The 17286-nt window shown below is 26.4% G+C and overlaps 1 protein-coding gene across 1 annotated transcript in view; it reads left to right on the top strand.

Annotated features, from left to right (window-relative positions):
- The window catches only part of LOC117174944 (GATOR complex protein WDR24), a 24031-nt gene extending 9162 nt beyond the window's left edge, over positions 1–14869 (top strand). The window contains exons 6-12 of the mRNA XM_033364407.1: positions 923–1083; positions 3812–3995; positions 4094–4247; positions 4324–4447; positions 8339–8858; positions 11165–11326; positions 14199–14869. Of these exons, the coding sequence (XP_033220298.1) occupies positions 923–1083; positions 3812–3995; positions 4094–4247; positions 4324–4447; positions 8339–8858; positions 11165–11326; positions 14199–14327 (1434 nt within the window). The 3' untranslated portion in view covers positions 14328–14869. The remainder of the gene's footprint in view (positions 1–922; positions 1084–3811; positions 3996–4093; positions 4248–4323; positions 4448–8338; positions 8859–11164; positions 11327–14198) is intronic.
- Positions 14870–17286: the final 2417 nt, after the last annotated feature.

Below are 17286 nucleotides of genomic sequence, written 5' to 3' on the forward strand. Positions count from 1 at the left end.
TGTTTAGATTATACGCCCAACTAACACCTTTATGCAATAAGTTTATTTTCTGAGTCGAAATCATGTCAAAGTTAAGTATCAAATCGTCATATGGTGGAGATTCTAGTTCTAACGTCAGTCCCACCAAAAACTTCAGTTAATAAGGGAGGGTTGGCAGAGGGGGGAGGTAGAACTGGAGCCGAGAAAGTTTTTACAGTTATTTTCACTTAAAGTAGTTGTCGACCAAGTCAGATATATGAAAAATATAGTTTTTCTATGATTTTAAGAATCAAAATGTTATAGCTGGTGTCATTTCAAATAAAAAACATGATTTTTTATGAAAAATATTAAAATACACACACAAAAAAAAATTCATTTTAACCATGTGTTTTGTAACTGAATTTTTTCTGACCATCGCTTCTTACCAATTTTTGAAAAATGATTGCATTTTAATAAATTACGGCTTATTTTTTGCTAGAAAACATTTTCTACATTTCTGATGTTTCCAATTTTTAAAATAACTAAATAATTTTAAAATGTAATTATTTGTTTAAAAAAAAATTGTCTTAAAATAAATGTTCTAACGATTTACAGCTATAGAAGAAGCCATAGAAACCGTAGAAAAATTGACTTTAGAAATTGGAAACATTAGAGTGGTAGAGAATGTTTTCCCGGAGAAAGTAAGCCGTCGTTTACCGAAGTATAATCATTTTTAAAAATTGGTAAGAAGCGCCGGCCGGAAAAAATTAAATTGCAAAAAACATGGTTAAAATTAATGTTTTTTTAAAATGAATTTTAACATTTTTCATTCATGAAAAAAAATTTGTTTGCTTGGAATGACATCAGTTATAATATTTTGATTTCTAAAATCATAAAGAAACTATTTATAAATATACCACTGTTGGCAAATATTTCCTACGTATAATTATTTTGTTTTATTTAGGATTGCACTCTTTACCATCACGTTTTTAAAGACGCAACGAGACCTGCGAGTAAAGCGAATCCACAAGGAGTAGCTCTGAATCCGAAAGGCGATATTGCATACGCTTGCAAAGTAAATGTTAACGCTCCAACTGCAATCAAACAACTGACTAATATTATGAGGTAGCATTTTTGCAATTTCGCTACTAACTACCCTTTAGGAAAAAATATTATAGTAAAATCAGTATAGGCCTATAATAAATTTTCTATAATTTTTTCGCAATTATACGAAATTCATTATAGAAAATAATTATATCTCGCCAAAAACAACTGCGATGTAAAAAATCTGCCAGTAATACTGTACTAATTTGTAAAATCAAAATTGGCCAATTAATTTGGGAGAAAATATTCATAATATAATATATAAAGAAACCTTTTTATAAAGTGTTCTACATACATTTTTTAATAAACTTTGAATAGAATGTAGAAAATTTTAAAGTAAAAGTTTGCAGTTTTGCATGATTATAAAATTAAACAAATTATTTGAATAAGTTTAGGAGATATTTAGAAGCTTTAAACGATTTAAAACTCATTATAAGCTATAAAGTTTGAGAAATTTCGTAAAAAAATGTAGAACATTTATAAGAATTTTGAAAGATGTCAAAATATTAATCATGATAAAGAATGTAAAAGATTTTCAAGCAAAACTTGTCAATTTTGCAAGATGAAAAAAAAATATTAGAAAAAATCGAGTAAGTTTAAGGGATATTTAGAAGTTTTGAAACGGTTCAAAATTAATTTAAAACTTGTAAAGATTTCAAAAAAATAAAAAAAAAAAGATAGATTTAGCAAAAAGATGCTTTTTAAGAATTTTGAAAGGATTCAAGAAAATTAATAAATTTTCATTAGATTCCTAGGAAAGTTTAATTTTTAAATTTTAGGAAAAACTCAAATCATTTTAAAAGATATTTGCTTAAGATTCATGGGGATTTTTTTTTTGATTTTTTACTTTGGAAAAGGAATTTTAAAATATTTTAATCATTTGAAATTATTATTTTAAACTTCGAAGAAGATTGTGCAAGATTTTAAAGCATAATATTTCAATTTTGTAAATTATTTTTTTTTTGTAAATAAAATAAATTCAAAAGAAATTTAGAAGATAAGATTAAATGGGTAAAAGAAAGGATAAAAAATAACTTTAAATTTGAAGATATAAGAAATTTCGTAAAGAAATATAAATTTTTAAAGATCTCAAACAAAAACTTGAGAGACTTTTAAAGATTTTTCAAACGTTTGAGAGAATAAAAAAATGTTCTTTAAATTCCTGGAAAAATTAAAAAAACTAGTTTCTTGTTTAAAAAAATTAAATTTTCAATAAAATTCAAGTGTATTTAAGAACATTTGAAGATGATTCTAAAAATTTCGGAAAAAATGTGGAAAATTTTTAGGCAATTTTTGTTTGGAAATTCTTAAAAAATGTATCGAGAATCTTTTGCTGCTGTCTTCTCGTTAGAAGGCAGTAATCGGTTCAATAGATTAGGATTTAGAAATGAACAAAAGTGAAAAAATCTATTTTTTAATATAAAAGTTTTAAATTAATAAGGATATTGTATTTTTCTAAAATATGTATTGAGAGTATGTTGTTATACAATTTTAGGTAAAATGTTAGGCAAAAAGTTTTGATAAAAAATGCATTATTGTTGAACTATTTATTTTTCTATGGGTATCTTGAATAATTTAAAAAATGTAACCATTTATATCAATCTCTGAATCATAATCGCATATGAAAGTACAAAAAATGGCGATTCTGCAAAAAGAAACTTTACACAATAAAAATCTGTGAATTCGATTCACATCTTTAAACTCGATTGAAATTTCATTGAAATTTCATTTCTGTTAAAATCCCTTCAAATCATGGAAATAGTTGAAAATCTATATAAATGATTTAAAATCCCTGAAAATTAAAATAAATTGAATTTGCTCCCTAAAGTTCTCGCGAAATCCAGTGAAATCCCTTGAAACTGGTAAAATTCCATAAAATCTTTAGAATACTTGGAGGACCTATAAAATCCCTCATATCTTGTAAAAGTCTTTTGGCATCTCTTGAAATTTTTTTTAATATCTTGAAATTCTGTAGAATCTTAAAAATTTGAAATTTTTTAAATTTCTTTATAAGCCCTTGAACCTTTTCAAATCTGTCGAAATTCCTTAAAAGAGTATTTAATTTATTACCTAAAGTTATTTAGAAATTAGTTCGCATGCCTTAAACCCCCCTGAAAATGTTAAAAATCCATTAAAATAAGTAGAAACTTTAACATCTCTTGAAAACCCTACAAATCCGCTGAAATATTTGGAAATCTTCTTAAATCCCTTAAAATCTTGGAAATCGTTAGAAATCTGTTGAAAATATTAAAAATTCCTTAAAATTAAAATAAATTAAATATACTCCCTAAAGTTCTCTCGAAATCTGTTGAAATCCCTTATATCTTGTGAAATTCGTTAGAATCTTTTTAAATTTGAAATTTTTAAAATTTATTTTTATTTTTCCTAAAATAGAATTTAATTATTTTCTAAAGTTATTTAGAAATTAGTTCACATCCCTTAAAATCCCATGAAATCGTAGGAATCAATTAAAATAAATAGAAAATCCTTAATTCCTTGAGATCCGTGAAAATATTTTTTAAATTTCTGAAGATCCCTGAAAATCTTTGAAATTCTCTAAAATCCCTGAAGTCTATCGAAATCTTACGAAACTTCTTAAAATCCTTGGAAAAATTTTGAAATCTCTTGAAACCCATATTTTATTATTATTTATTCCTATACTGATTCCATTATAATTATTTTCTATAATACTTTTTCGTACGGGTACTTTTAGGAAAGAATTCGATTGATATACTTTTTTTGCCAACAGAAAAACACCAGCCAGCAATGACACTTTTTGTTTGGCTTCGAGTGTAATGCACAGGTTTACAATAAATGCTCCTAGAGAACCAAAATGGTTCAAAGCTTGTGCAGAAGGATACATGTTGAATGGAAGACTGAACGATATTTGCGATCACAATGCCATTGTTGCCAGCAAAGCTGGTAGAAATGACGTCAGTTTACACTTTAAACCATTGTATTTTTTTTCCTTAGACAATATTTTCGTATTGTTTTCGTAACAGAAATTTGCAATAAGTAATATTTTGTTTAGGTGAGCACCGTATGGTACATTATAAAAACTCTCTATGCAAATCCACTGGGAAATATTTTAAAAACTCCACCAACTGTGATGAAAGAGGACGTCGTTAATACGATAAATTTAACTCAAATTACTTTGGGTAATGCACTCGACCAGTCAAATTCAGGTTTATACCTCTTTAGCAGAATTTGTTGGGAATTTAAAAAAATGATTTATTTATTAATTAATAGATTTCTTTTTAGTGCACGAGACCGATGTTAAATCCATTCAAGGCGAAGCTCCTGGAATTATAAGCGGAGGCGATGATGAGACTGAAACTGACGAGACACCAGACAATCCGAATTTTATTGGACCTATTTTGCCCAGGTATTTATAGTTTAGAGGTTATCCGTAAACAACGTTACCAATTTAAGAATATTTTGTGTTTCTAATGAGTCCTACAGTGAGTGGAATTTTAGACCACAAGAAAGACTTTAAAAAAAAAGTTGAACTTTTAACAAAATAATTGCATTTAAAAAAATAGTTGAATTTTAAATCTACAAAGAAAAATTTCCAACAATAATGTAATTTTTAATCAGGAGAGATGAATTTTCGATTAAAAAAGGCAACTCAACAAAATAGCTGAATTTTAAACCTACAAGGATGAATTTTCAAACAGAAAGTAATTTTCAATCGAGAATTTGCAATCAAATGGTTGCATTTTCTACCAAAAAGGTTAGTTTTCGATCAAAAACCGAATAGATACATTGTCAGTTAAAAAAAATTAAGAAAGCGAATTTTCTATCAGTCAAATTAAAGCATAGAACACGAATTTTGAACAAAATATAGTTGAATACACAACCAAAATGATAAATTTTCAGAAAAGAACAATACTTTTCTAGCCAAAAAAAAGAATGTTTTACCAGTTACATTGTATTTTTTGAATTTTGTATTGTTTAAATTTTGTTTTGTATTGTTGAATTTTCCACCTAAAACCAAATATGTGAATTTTAATAGTACAATTTTCAACCAAATAGTTCTATTTTCATCTAAAAAATACCAGGTTTTAACCAAAAATGGAATTATTACAATTTCAGTATAAAAAAAATTAATTTTCAACAACAAAAACCGATTTTCTACCGTAGAACAAAAAAGAAGAATTTTTAACAAAATACTTGTATCCACTGCCAAAATATGAATTTTCAGAAACGAAGATTAATTTCCTATCCAAAAAGGCAAAATTTCAACAAAATAGATGAATTCTCCTCAAAACAGTTGAATTTTCCAACCGTCAGTATGAATTTCCAATAAACAATTTAATTTGATACAAAGTAGTGAATTTTTCTAAAAAAAAGCTTAATTTTTTAACAAATAGTAGAATTTTCTAACAGATAGTTAGTTGACTTTTCAACTAAAAAGATAGTTAAATTTAGCTAAAGAAGACGAACTTTCAGCAAAATAGTTGAATCCTCAACAAATTACATGAATTTGCAACAAAATAGTTGAATTTTAAAACAGAAAAGATCAATTTTCAATTAAAACTATCAATTTTCAACCAAAAATTGAGTGGTTACATTTACAGTAAAAAAAACAACTGGTTAACATGTCAACTCTTAAGATGAATGTTCAACTCAAATTATGAATCTTCACTAAAAAATGTTTGACGTAATTGAATTTTCAAATAAAATAGATGAATTCGCAAAAAAGTGTGATAATTGATATTCCAATTTTGAACCAAAGAGTTGAATTTTCAACGAAAAAATATTAATTCCTGAGTAAGAAGATTAAGTTTGTGCCAAAAGAACTCGAATTTTCGACCAAGTACATAAATTTTTATCTAAAAAGGATACATTTTTAATTAAATATTTGATTTTTTGAAATAGAAAATATAAATTTTTAACTAGAAATGCGATATTTAAATTTGCAGTTAAAAAAGTTAATTTTCCACCACAAAGAAACGAATTCCGAACAGTAACATTTTCAACCAAGGAGATGAATCGTCTAACCAGAAAGATAAATTTTTAAGAAAATAGTTGAACTTTCAACCAATTTGTTAAATTTTTTACCAATAGATGAGTTTTTAACGAAATTGATGCATTTTCAATAAAATAATTAAATTCTCAACCAAATAGTAGAATTTTGAACTAAAACCAAAAATTTAAACGAAGAATTTCTTGAAATCGGGTGTCAAGTTTTAAATATTTAAGTAATTTTCAAACTTTTTAAGTTATTAAAATATTCCGTTTTAGGCACATCTTTAGCAAAAGTCGAAACATTTTTACAAATTTATCGTCAAGAAACGTATTAAACGTTATCTAACTCCGCAACTGTCAAGGAATTTTGATAAATTTGGAAAAACCTGGAAATCTCGTGGAATTTTTTTGAGAGCATGCTTAATTTTGCTTAAAATTGCAATAATAAATTGAATCGGCTTTAGTATAAAATTTAAGTATCTGGTTGAAAATTTCTTCATTTTGGTTGAATTCTATTATTTTTTATTAAAAGTTTAAATCTTCTTTGTTTGACATATCTACTAATACATTTCTGGTTCCGAATTCGTCCTTTTTTCGTCTGAAGATTTAATTACTTGGTTGAAAATTGCCCTTTTGTTAAAAATTAATTTGTTGATAGAGATTCATCATTTTAATTAAAAAATCATCTCCTTGGTTGAAAAATGAGATACTGAATGATTCTGCTTACAGGCTCATCATTTTAGTTAAAAACTCATGTTATTCGTTTTAAATTCAACTATTAAAGTTGAAGATTCATCAAGTTAGTTGAAAATTACTCACTTTTTTTGGAAATGTAATATTTTTTTGAAAATTAGTTTGCAATATTCCAATTGAAAATTACATCATTTTATAAGAAAATTCATCTCTTTGGTAAAAAATTAACTTTTAACTGAAAATTTAACTGTTCAATTGTTAATTGACAGCTTATATTTTAAATTTAAAATTCATGTATTTTTTATAAAATTTGTCTACTTTGGTAAATATTGATCTTCTGTATTGAAAATTCATCTTTTTGATCAAAAAGAAACTATTCCATGTAAATATTGATCATTTCATTTTAAAATTGCACTTTTTTCTTCAAAATTTGTTGAAAAATCGTCTTTGTGTTAAAAAATTCATCTCTTTAGTTTAAAATTCAAGTATTCATGTTAAATATTCATCATTTCAGTTGAAATTTTATCTTTTTGATTGAAAATAAGACTACTTGGTTAAAAATTAACTCTTTTCTTAAAAATTCATCTTTTTATTTAAAATTCATCTATCTCAAATGGAGATTTATGATTTTATTTGGAAATTCATTAGGTCGGTTGAAAATTCAACTTTATAGTTGAAAATTGGTCTTTTCTAGTCTAAAATTCAAATTTGTTCTTAAAAATTTATATATTTTTTTGCAAAATCGTCTTTTCGTGCTAAAAACTTAATCTTCCTGTTTAAAAATTAATCGTCTTATTTTAAAATCCATTTTTTGTTTAAAAGTTCAAGTATTACAATTAAATATTGATAATTTCGTAATTATTTAATCCTTTTGTTTGAAAATAAAACTTCTTGGTTAAAAGTTAAATTAAATTTGTTTTAAAAACAATTTTTTTTTCTTTAGGAAAAAAAAATGTTTATAACCAAAAATTTAGTTATTTCATTTTTGGTAGAGATCTGATTTTTTTTAGTTCAAAATTCAGCCATTTGTTTGAAAATTGATATTTTTTAGTTTAAAATTCAACTGTTGTTTTGAGAATCAATGTATTTTTTTAATCGTCTTTTTGGTATAAAATTAATCTTTTGGGTTGAAAATTTAACTATATGGTCAAGAATTCATCTACCCTTTTGTAAATCTAAATTTGTACTTGAAAATCTAGGACTTTGAAGCCTTTTAAATTGAATTTAATATAGTACTCACATTATTTTATCAAAATATACACTTAATTTTAAGCATAAGTAGATAAAATAAAAATTGGTTTTAATTATTATTCAAATTTATGGACTTTAAACACAAATTCAAAAATTGATTAATTATGTTTTTACGATTATTTAATTAATCTATTGTACTTATAATAAACTCCCAAAAAATTATACCTGAAAAAAACTTGAGATACCTGTTAAAAAAGCCTGGAATTGTCAGGGAATTTTTTCCAGCATTTGAGTAGACACCCTGAAATTGGTAACGTAGTTTATGGACGATCCCTTATATAAATTGTTAAATTAATAATCTCGATGTATTAACTTATTTTATTTAACCTAGGGTGAAATAAACTTGGTTTTTTATTGCAAGGCACTTTTCGGAACGCGTTTACAGAAGATCCTTCCCAGGTCACAAGCGGCAACAAAAGGGAGATTTTCTTTTCGGAGAAGGTGAACTCGAACCGGTGAATATGGAAATCACGAGTGGTTTCATTGACAACATGATAAATAACGACAATGACTGGACTCTTCCAAAAGAAGCTTTTCCTCTTCGTCACGAAATCCAGGACAGGTCGCCCCCTCCAGAGCAATTCCCCAATCACTCGCCAGACATCAACGATGACTCTGTATCTGTGATGGTTGAAGATCAACCTTGCCAGTTGATAGTAAATTCAGTTCCCAAGCCTTCCTTTTGGGATCCAACCCACCTTGTCGAAAAAGCTCTGAAACATCACGCTGCTCTCCGGGATATTCAGACGACCGCTTCCATTCTAATTGCTCTTGGAGATAGGCGAAAGAGCTTAAATATCGAAATTACGATTCAGGAGCATTGGCTTCTTGAGTATATAGACATGCTGGGAAGGTTTCGACTCTGGGAAGTCGCTACTCAGGTAATTATTCGCCTTGGATTTTTTTTATTGAACCTTAAATATCGAGAAATCTTCTTGAATTTTTCACGAGAACCTTGCATTAAATCTTTCTTTTCTTTTAAAACAGCTAGTTTATTGAAATGCGAAAAGTAATTTTATTATTTTAGTATATTGTGAAAGAATTATCTCGTTTAGAAGAAATCTTGCTACTGAAACGTTTTTTATGCATCAAGGTATAATTAATTTTTTTTTTTATCATTATAGAATAAATGACGCGATTTCTAGAGATTTTTTGTCAACTATTCCAATTTATTTAATAGGTTGCAATTAACAGAGTTTAATATTGTGAATAATTCTATACGTTTTTAATTTTGTGTTCGCTAATATAGAATGTTAAAGTCTACTTTTTTTGTGATATTCAACTTACAAATTATAAAATTTCAGAATTAAAATGAGCCATAGCAATATAACGGATTTTTCAAGGGTTTCACTACTTGGTTTTTTAATGTGTGAACCAGATTACAAAACATTAATAAAAATTTCCAAAGTTTTCAAAAATATTTCAACGGTTTAAAAATATTTAAAAAGAGTTGGATCATTTTAAAAAGATTTCACGGATTTGAAAGATTTTAAAAAGGCGTGTACACCAGATTAAAAATATTCCACGACAATTTCACAAAGCTTTTAAAACTTTTAAAACATTTTGGGAGATTTGCAAAGAGTTCATTAAGATTTCAAGTAATTCAATGATTTCAACGAACAAATAATATTTCACAAACAAAGATTTAAGAAAAATTGCACATATATTTCAAAATATTTGGCAAAGATTTCACTACAATTTTCTGAAGATTTCGAACATTTTATAAAGATTGCAAGGATTTCAAACATTTGAAAAAGCCGCGTACACCAGATTCCAAAGATTTCGAACATTTCCAAAGATTTTAAAACATTTTGAAGATTAGCAACGATTCCACAGGTTTCAATTTTTTTTAGAAAATTTGCAAAGATTTCACTAATAAGATTTCAAATAATGCAATGATTTCAACGAGTAAAAATATTTTACAAACAAATTTTCATAAATATTTCAAAAGATTTGACAAAGACTTTGAACATTTCATAATAACTACAAGGAATGTAAAGATTTGAAAAAGGCGTGTACACCAAATTTCAAAGATTTCACAAAGATTGCATTTCCAAAGATTTCAAAGCCTTCAAAAGATTCCCAAGATTTTAAAGATTTTAAAAAGTATATTATGAACCAGATTTCTAAGATTTCAAAAGATTTTTTTAGAGATTTAAAATATTGGAATGATTTCAAAAGAATACAAAAGATTTCAGAAAGAGTTCGCAAATATTTAAAAGATTTCATACAAATTTCAAAAGAATACAAGAATTCCAAAATTTGAAAATTTGAAAAGAGTTGTCAGATTTGAATTAATTCAATGACTTCAACGAATAAAAAATATTTCACAAACGAAAATATTTAAGAAAAATTTCTCATACATTTAAAAAGATTTTAAAAAAATTTCCCAATGATTTCGAAATTTCATAAAGATTGCAAGGATTTCAAAGATTTTAAAAAGGCACCAGATTTCAAAGGTTTCGAACATTTCCAAAGGTTTTAAGATTTTAAAAAGATTTCAAAGATTAAAAATTTTTTTTTTAAAGTTTTTAAAACATTTTGAAATTTAGAAACAAGTTGAAAATGTTTCAGAACATTTTAGAATATTTGAAAAGACTTTACAACGATTTCAAATCATTCAATTATTTCAACGAATGAAAAAGATTTCACAAAACAAAGATTAATGGGAATTTTTACAGATATTTGAAAATATTTGATTAAAGATTGCAAGTATTTTAAAGATCTAAAAAAGGCGTGAACATCAGATTTCAAAGACTTCACAAACAAACAAGAAAGCTTTCACAAATATTTCAATAATTTCATAAAAATTTCAAAATATTAAAAAAAAATTTTTGCAAAGATTTCAGATATCAAGGATTTTAAATATTTCAAATATTTTACAAAAATTTAAAAAGATTTCACAGAAATTTCAAGTTTTCACAAAGATTTAAGTAATTCAAAAGGTTTCAACGAATTCTTAAATATCTGTTTTTTTTTAATTGTTGACCAATAAAAAACGAAATGAATCATTTTTTATATCTATTAAAAAAGGTTCTTTCATTATTTGATGTAAAAAAAAGTAAACCTGGAAAAACTTGTCTTCTTGACCTGTATAAGCAATGTATACGAAATGTTGTAACAGACCTAGAAAATTTTTTGAAAAATCGGATTATTCATAACATATTTAATTTTTTTTAAATTTCAGATAATACAATTAGCCTGGATTCCTTCAGTCTCGCAATTAAATCAGCAATCAACTACCATTCATGCGTGTTGCACAAATTGTACCAAACCTTTACAGAGAGCAGCATGGTTGTGTGATCGATGTCATACGGCGAAACATGCTCTTTGCTCCATTTGCCATCAGGTGAGACTCGGAATTTTTCCTATTACTACCTGCATATATTCTAATTAAGTTTTATTTGAAGTCCCTAGATTCAAAATTTTTAATTCGGAATTTCGTATATTAAAAACTATCGAATTTATTTATTTTTTAAGCATTGAAAAATGAGGAATTACAAATTAAAAATGAATAATCTCCAACTTACATTCATATTTCAAAAGCACCGCCTGGATTCACAATTACCGGTCTACTTCTTTGATTAAACAGCACAATTTAATAAGTTTCCAAAGATTTCAGAAAGAATTCTGATATATTTAAAAGATTTCACAAAAACCTCAATTATTTCCGATAGATTTCAAAGGTTGAACAAAGATTTAAATAATTTCTCAAAGATTTAAAATATTTCGATTATTTAGCACAAATTTCAGATAGACTTATAACATTTCATAAAGATTTAATGATTTTTCAAAGGTTTCACGAATTTCTCAGATATTGCAAACATTTTAAAAATATTTTAAAGATTACGAAATATTTCACAAGGATTTTAACGATTTCCCAAAGATTAAAAAAATTTATCAAATATTTCGGATAGATTTCAAAGAGTGCATAAAGATTTCAATGATTTTCCTAAGATTTCATAAAGATCTCAATAATTTAACAAATATTACCAAATATTTTTTTAGTTTTTCAAATATTTTGTAAAGATTTCAGAAATAGTTCACGAAGATTTCTCCATAATTTCACAAATATTACCAAATATTTCGAATATTTTGCAAAGATTTCGAAAAGATTAAAAATATTCTATAAAAATTTCAGTTAGATTTCAGAGCGCACAAAGATTTCCCAAATATTTCACAAAGATTTCACAAAGATTTCAATAATTTCATAAATGTTATCAGATATTAACAAAAATATTTTACAAATATTTAAAAGATTTTACAAAGGTTTCACAAAGATTTTGGACAGATTAAAACAATTTCATAAAGACTTCAATGATATCATAAATTTTACAAATATTACCAACTATTTTCAAAGCTATCACAAAGACTTTACAAAGATTTCAATGATTTTCTAAGGATTTAAAAGATTTAAAATATTTTGGACATATTAAAAATATTTCAATTATTTCCTAAAAAAATCAGATATATTTCAAAGTGTGCACATAGATTTTAATGATTTCCCAAGGATTTCACAAAGATTTTAATAATTTCATAAATGTTATTAGCGATTTCAAAAATATTTCGCAAAGACTTCACAAATATTTAAATGATTTCCCTAAGATTTCAAATATTTCGCAAAGATTTCGATGGATTTAAAAGATTTCACACAAATTATACTGAATATTTCGAAAATTTCGGAAATTTTCGAAGGTTTCACGATGATTTCAAAGAGATAACGCAACGATTTCCCAAAGATTTGAGAAACGATTTTTCAAATATTTCGCGGAGTTCAGATAGATTTTTAAAGATTATACAAAGATTTCAAGGATTACCCAAAGATTTCAAAATTTTCGGTTTAATTTAAAAGTCTTCACGAAGACTTTAATCATTTCCCAAAGATTTCAACACTTTCAAAAATATTACCAATTATGTCACAAAGATTTTAGAGAGATTTTACAGAGTGCACAGTGATTTCAATAATTTCTTAAAGATTTCCATAATTTCAAACATTTTACAAAATATTTCTTAAATATTTCAAAGATTTCGGATCTATTTAGAAGACTTCACAAAGACTTCAATGATTTCCCAAATATTACCAAATATATTTTTTAAATACTTCAAAGATTTCAATAACTTCACAAATTATTGCCGAATATATTTTTAAAATATTTCAAATATTTCCAAAGGTTTCAATGATTTTCACGAGGATTTTCGATGTATTTCAAAAACTTCAAAAAGATTTCATTGATTTTCAAAAGATTTCTTAGATCGCACAAGGATTTCAATGGTTTCCCAAAGATTTTACAGGGTTCCGCAAAGATTTCAGATACATTAAAAATATTTCACGAAGATTGTTATAATTTACCAAATATTTCGCAAAGATTTTGAAAGATTTAGAAGATTTCACAAAGATTACAATAATTTCACAAATATTTTAAATAATTCGCACAGATATTTAAAGGATTCACGGCGATTTCACGAAGATTTTAAAAAGATTGCAATAATTAACCAAAGATTTTTAATGTTTCAATATGTTCAAAAATATTAACAAATATTTTCAAACATTGCAAAAAAAAATGTAATGATTTTCAAAGATTGAAAATGTTTGGCGAAGATTTCGGATAGGCCTAAAAGATTTCACAAAGACTTTAATTATTTCACAAAGATTTCAAATGGATTTCAAAGATTGCACACAGATTTAGAAGACTTCACCAAGACTGCAATGATTTCCCAAAGATTTCAATAATCTCACAAATAAATATATTTAAAAAATATTTCAGACATTTCGCGAATAGATTAAAAATATTTCACAAAGATTTTAATGATTTTTTAATATTTCAAATCTTTCGTATAGACGTCAAAGACTTTAATGATTTTAATAATTTCACAAATATTACCCAATATCCTAAATATTTCCGAAAGGTTTTAATTATATCACAATGCTTCCAGATAGATTACAAAGTGTGCAACAATTTGTAACGATTTCCCAAAGATTTCAAAAAGATCAAAAGAATTTCCCAAGTATTACAAAATATTTCAGAAAGATTCCAATTTTATCACAACGATTCCAAATAGATTTCAAAGACTGAACAAGGAAAGAATTGAAAGTTTTCCAGTCGAATTTTCTAAGTTTACTTTTTAGATATTTGATAAAAATTGAAACGATAACGATCAGTTTGATATTCAAATTGTTCAATTTCGTGCTTTTTAATCCGAAATTGAATTAAACTTTGCAGGTCGTTCGTGGTGTATATTCCTGGTGTCAAGGTTGCACACATGGAGGTCATGTGGTCCACATGTCAGAGTGGTTTAGTTCAAATCGTCAGTGTCCAACTGGTTGCGGTCATCTCTGTGAATTCACGTAGTCCCATATCAGTTTAATATTTAAGTAGTGTAAGTTAAACACTGCTTATCAGCATTGTTTCTATTTAAGAAAAGGCTCCTATTCTTCAGACTACTATTTTCCAAGAGAAGTATACGATTATTTTACACAAAGACTTAGTTATCAAATCAATTTAAAAACCAAATCGGGAGCCTCGATCTCTTCAAATTTAGAGGCTTTGAATTACGTTAGAAAAAGAATATGTGCAAATTGCAGAAATTAATTTAAATGACGATGAGTGATTTATGTGTACAGGGTAAAAGCAGCTTAAAAAAATTAATTTCGGACCTCTCGAAAAAGGTATCCCATCAGAATTGTTGCTTTGCCCTATTTGTATATTATGTAAATATTACATATCTGCGTAATTTAAGCAGTTAATTTGTAAAAAAAAATTCTCCAACATTTAGTAAAGGACTTTAACTAGTATTAGTGAATAGAAAATGATAGAACGAACAATTAATGCACTTTGAATATTATTTATTATAGAATAAAAAATGTATTTTTATATTACAACTAAAATAATTAAAACAGTACAAGGTTTATAATGAAGTTTTGAATTTTCTCAACTCATACTTTCATTAACTGAACGTTAAATCTCTCAATAATTAACAAGTAAAACTGTTTAACGGTACATAAATATTCTTGTTTTTATTTACGATAAAATACACGCGGCTCATGTACATTTATGTACACAACGCCGTTACAATATATATTTTTTTAAGTGCTATTTTCAAACATCAGTCACAGTTACAATTGCTATCAGCACAATTGTTATTGTTATCAGCATAACCAGCGAGAGAAATTATTATTTCCACAACAGCTTCTTTGGCGAATAATTTTCGAACGTAATTACAAAAATATTAAATCGCTTGTCTTTAATAGCAGTGAGTAAGTAGATTGCCAAAATGATAATTTTGTTAAAAAGTTACAATGCTTTTAATAGAAGCTGTGCAAATGTTTAAAATGTAGAAACACGACAATCATAATTCCTCTATTGGAAATGCTTAAACTGCGATACGCCACCTAGTGACAAAAAACGAACTAGAAAGAATAGGCAAGATTTTAAAGATGCATTTTAATTTGTTCATAAAAGTGTTTTAACTATTTTTTTATGGAGTTTAAAGTATTTATTGGACAATAAAAATAAGTCTTTATCGAAAACAAAGTGTTTTAGATAGAATTTACATTTTATACAGTGAAAACCCACACTTTTTGATAGAAATATTTTGTTTAAAAAAAAACAATTATTGTTCTCTTTATTGTGATTTTCAAAGGATTATAAACTTAAATGGACTTGTTTTGAAGCAAAAATGAACTCAACGTCAATGTTTATTAATTTACATATGAAATATTTACTAATAAAAAATCTGATCTTAAAGTTAGGTTAGAATTCGTATTTAAATTCCAGTCGTCTATTATTAGTATTCTTGTCACAATATGAATAAAATTTGTTGCTAAATGTATTAATATGAAGTTTATTAAGGCTTAAAATGCATTGAAACTCACATGAAATAATGAAATAATTGTATTTTTTTAAAACCTATTTCACAGAAATGTGTTTTTTCACTGTATAAGATTCAAAATTCTATCTAAAACTATTTGTTTTTGATGAATGTTTGTTTTTAGTATTCAATAATTGTTTTATGCTTCACAAAACAATCGTAAAAAACACTTTTATTCAAAAATTAAAATACACGTTTAAAATTGTACCTACTCTTTCTAGTTCCATTTTTCGGCACCATGTGGCGAAATGGTAGACCACCATTCCCTATTGGAAAAAAATAATTCTCAAATACCTCGTTATAATAGAATATCACAAAAATCTCAAAGTCAATATAATAAATAAAATTTCCCCGTAATACGTAACAGTTCTTAAATCATAAGCGGCGAACTGAATAACACCAGTTTGTAAGACAACATTATTATCTGCTACGAACACGCATTCCTCATTCACACAGTCATCATCAACCGCCGAGAAATTTGAATTAACCCGTTTCCGCTTTATTTTAAAATACGAATATTAACAGCATAAGTCTCTGGTCTAAATGGTTTAAATTTGTAACAGGAATTGTTTTCATTTTTTGGGTATTTTCTTCCTGGGAATCTATATCAGAAAATTTAAAGTTCACAGGGAGAAATCAAACCTTCCGGCGGAAGTGTGTCTTATATAAAATGCACTTGGTCAGATCTCCGACTTGGATAAATGAGGAACAGAGAAAGTTGAAATGCGGAGAGGACGATTCCCAAGAAATTCGGGATTTGGATAAATGGGTCCTGCTGAAGACAGCCATAAACAAACCACTGGCAGCAACAAATCAGTGCGGCTAGTATGATTGGAAATGGCATGCTGTCGGCATTCCTCATCCGTATCACGTGGGCCTGAACCAAGCAAAAGAACATGATTCATTATTAAATTGAATATAAAATGTTCTTGTGTGAGTAAAACTCTGAATTAAATATATTTTCAGAGTGGCCACTTTTTCAATAATTGTCGTCCCCGGTTTAAAAAAAATTAACTCTCTTAGCGAACATCACAGTTTTTTTTACATATATGATCAATTGCGGATGACGATAAGCATAAGTTTTATCGCGTTCACGTCTCTGGATTTTTATTTTATGACAAAAAATATGCAAATTTGAATATCCATTATTAAAGAAATTTGTTTAATATTTTGTTCTGAATAATTTTGAAAACATAAGTCAATGAAGAATATATTGAACGATTTTGGACAATATATTTAGAAACAGGAGTTGAGTTTCTAAGTCAAAATGCCAACAAATAAACAATTTTATTTTGAATTGAAAGATCCCGAAATTAAATTATTTGAGATTAAAATTTTAAAAATAAGACCCTGTCTAAACGTTGAAAATTGAGTATCTTAAGATTTAAATTTTAATACTTAATATATTTTAAATTATATATTTAAATTATATATAATAAA

The sequence above is a fragment of the Belonocnema kinseyi genome, chromosome 6 (assembly GCF_010883055.1).
Source record: "Belonocnema kinseyi isolate 2016_QV_RU_SX_M_011 chromosome 6, B_treatae_v1, whole genome shotgun sequence".
Lineage (NCBI taxonomy): Eukaryota > Metazoa > Arthropoda > Insecta > Hymenoptera > Cynipidae > Belonocnema > Belonocnema kinseyi.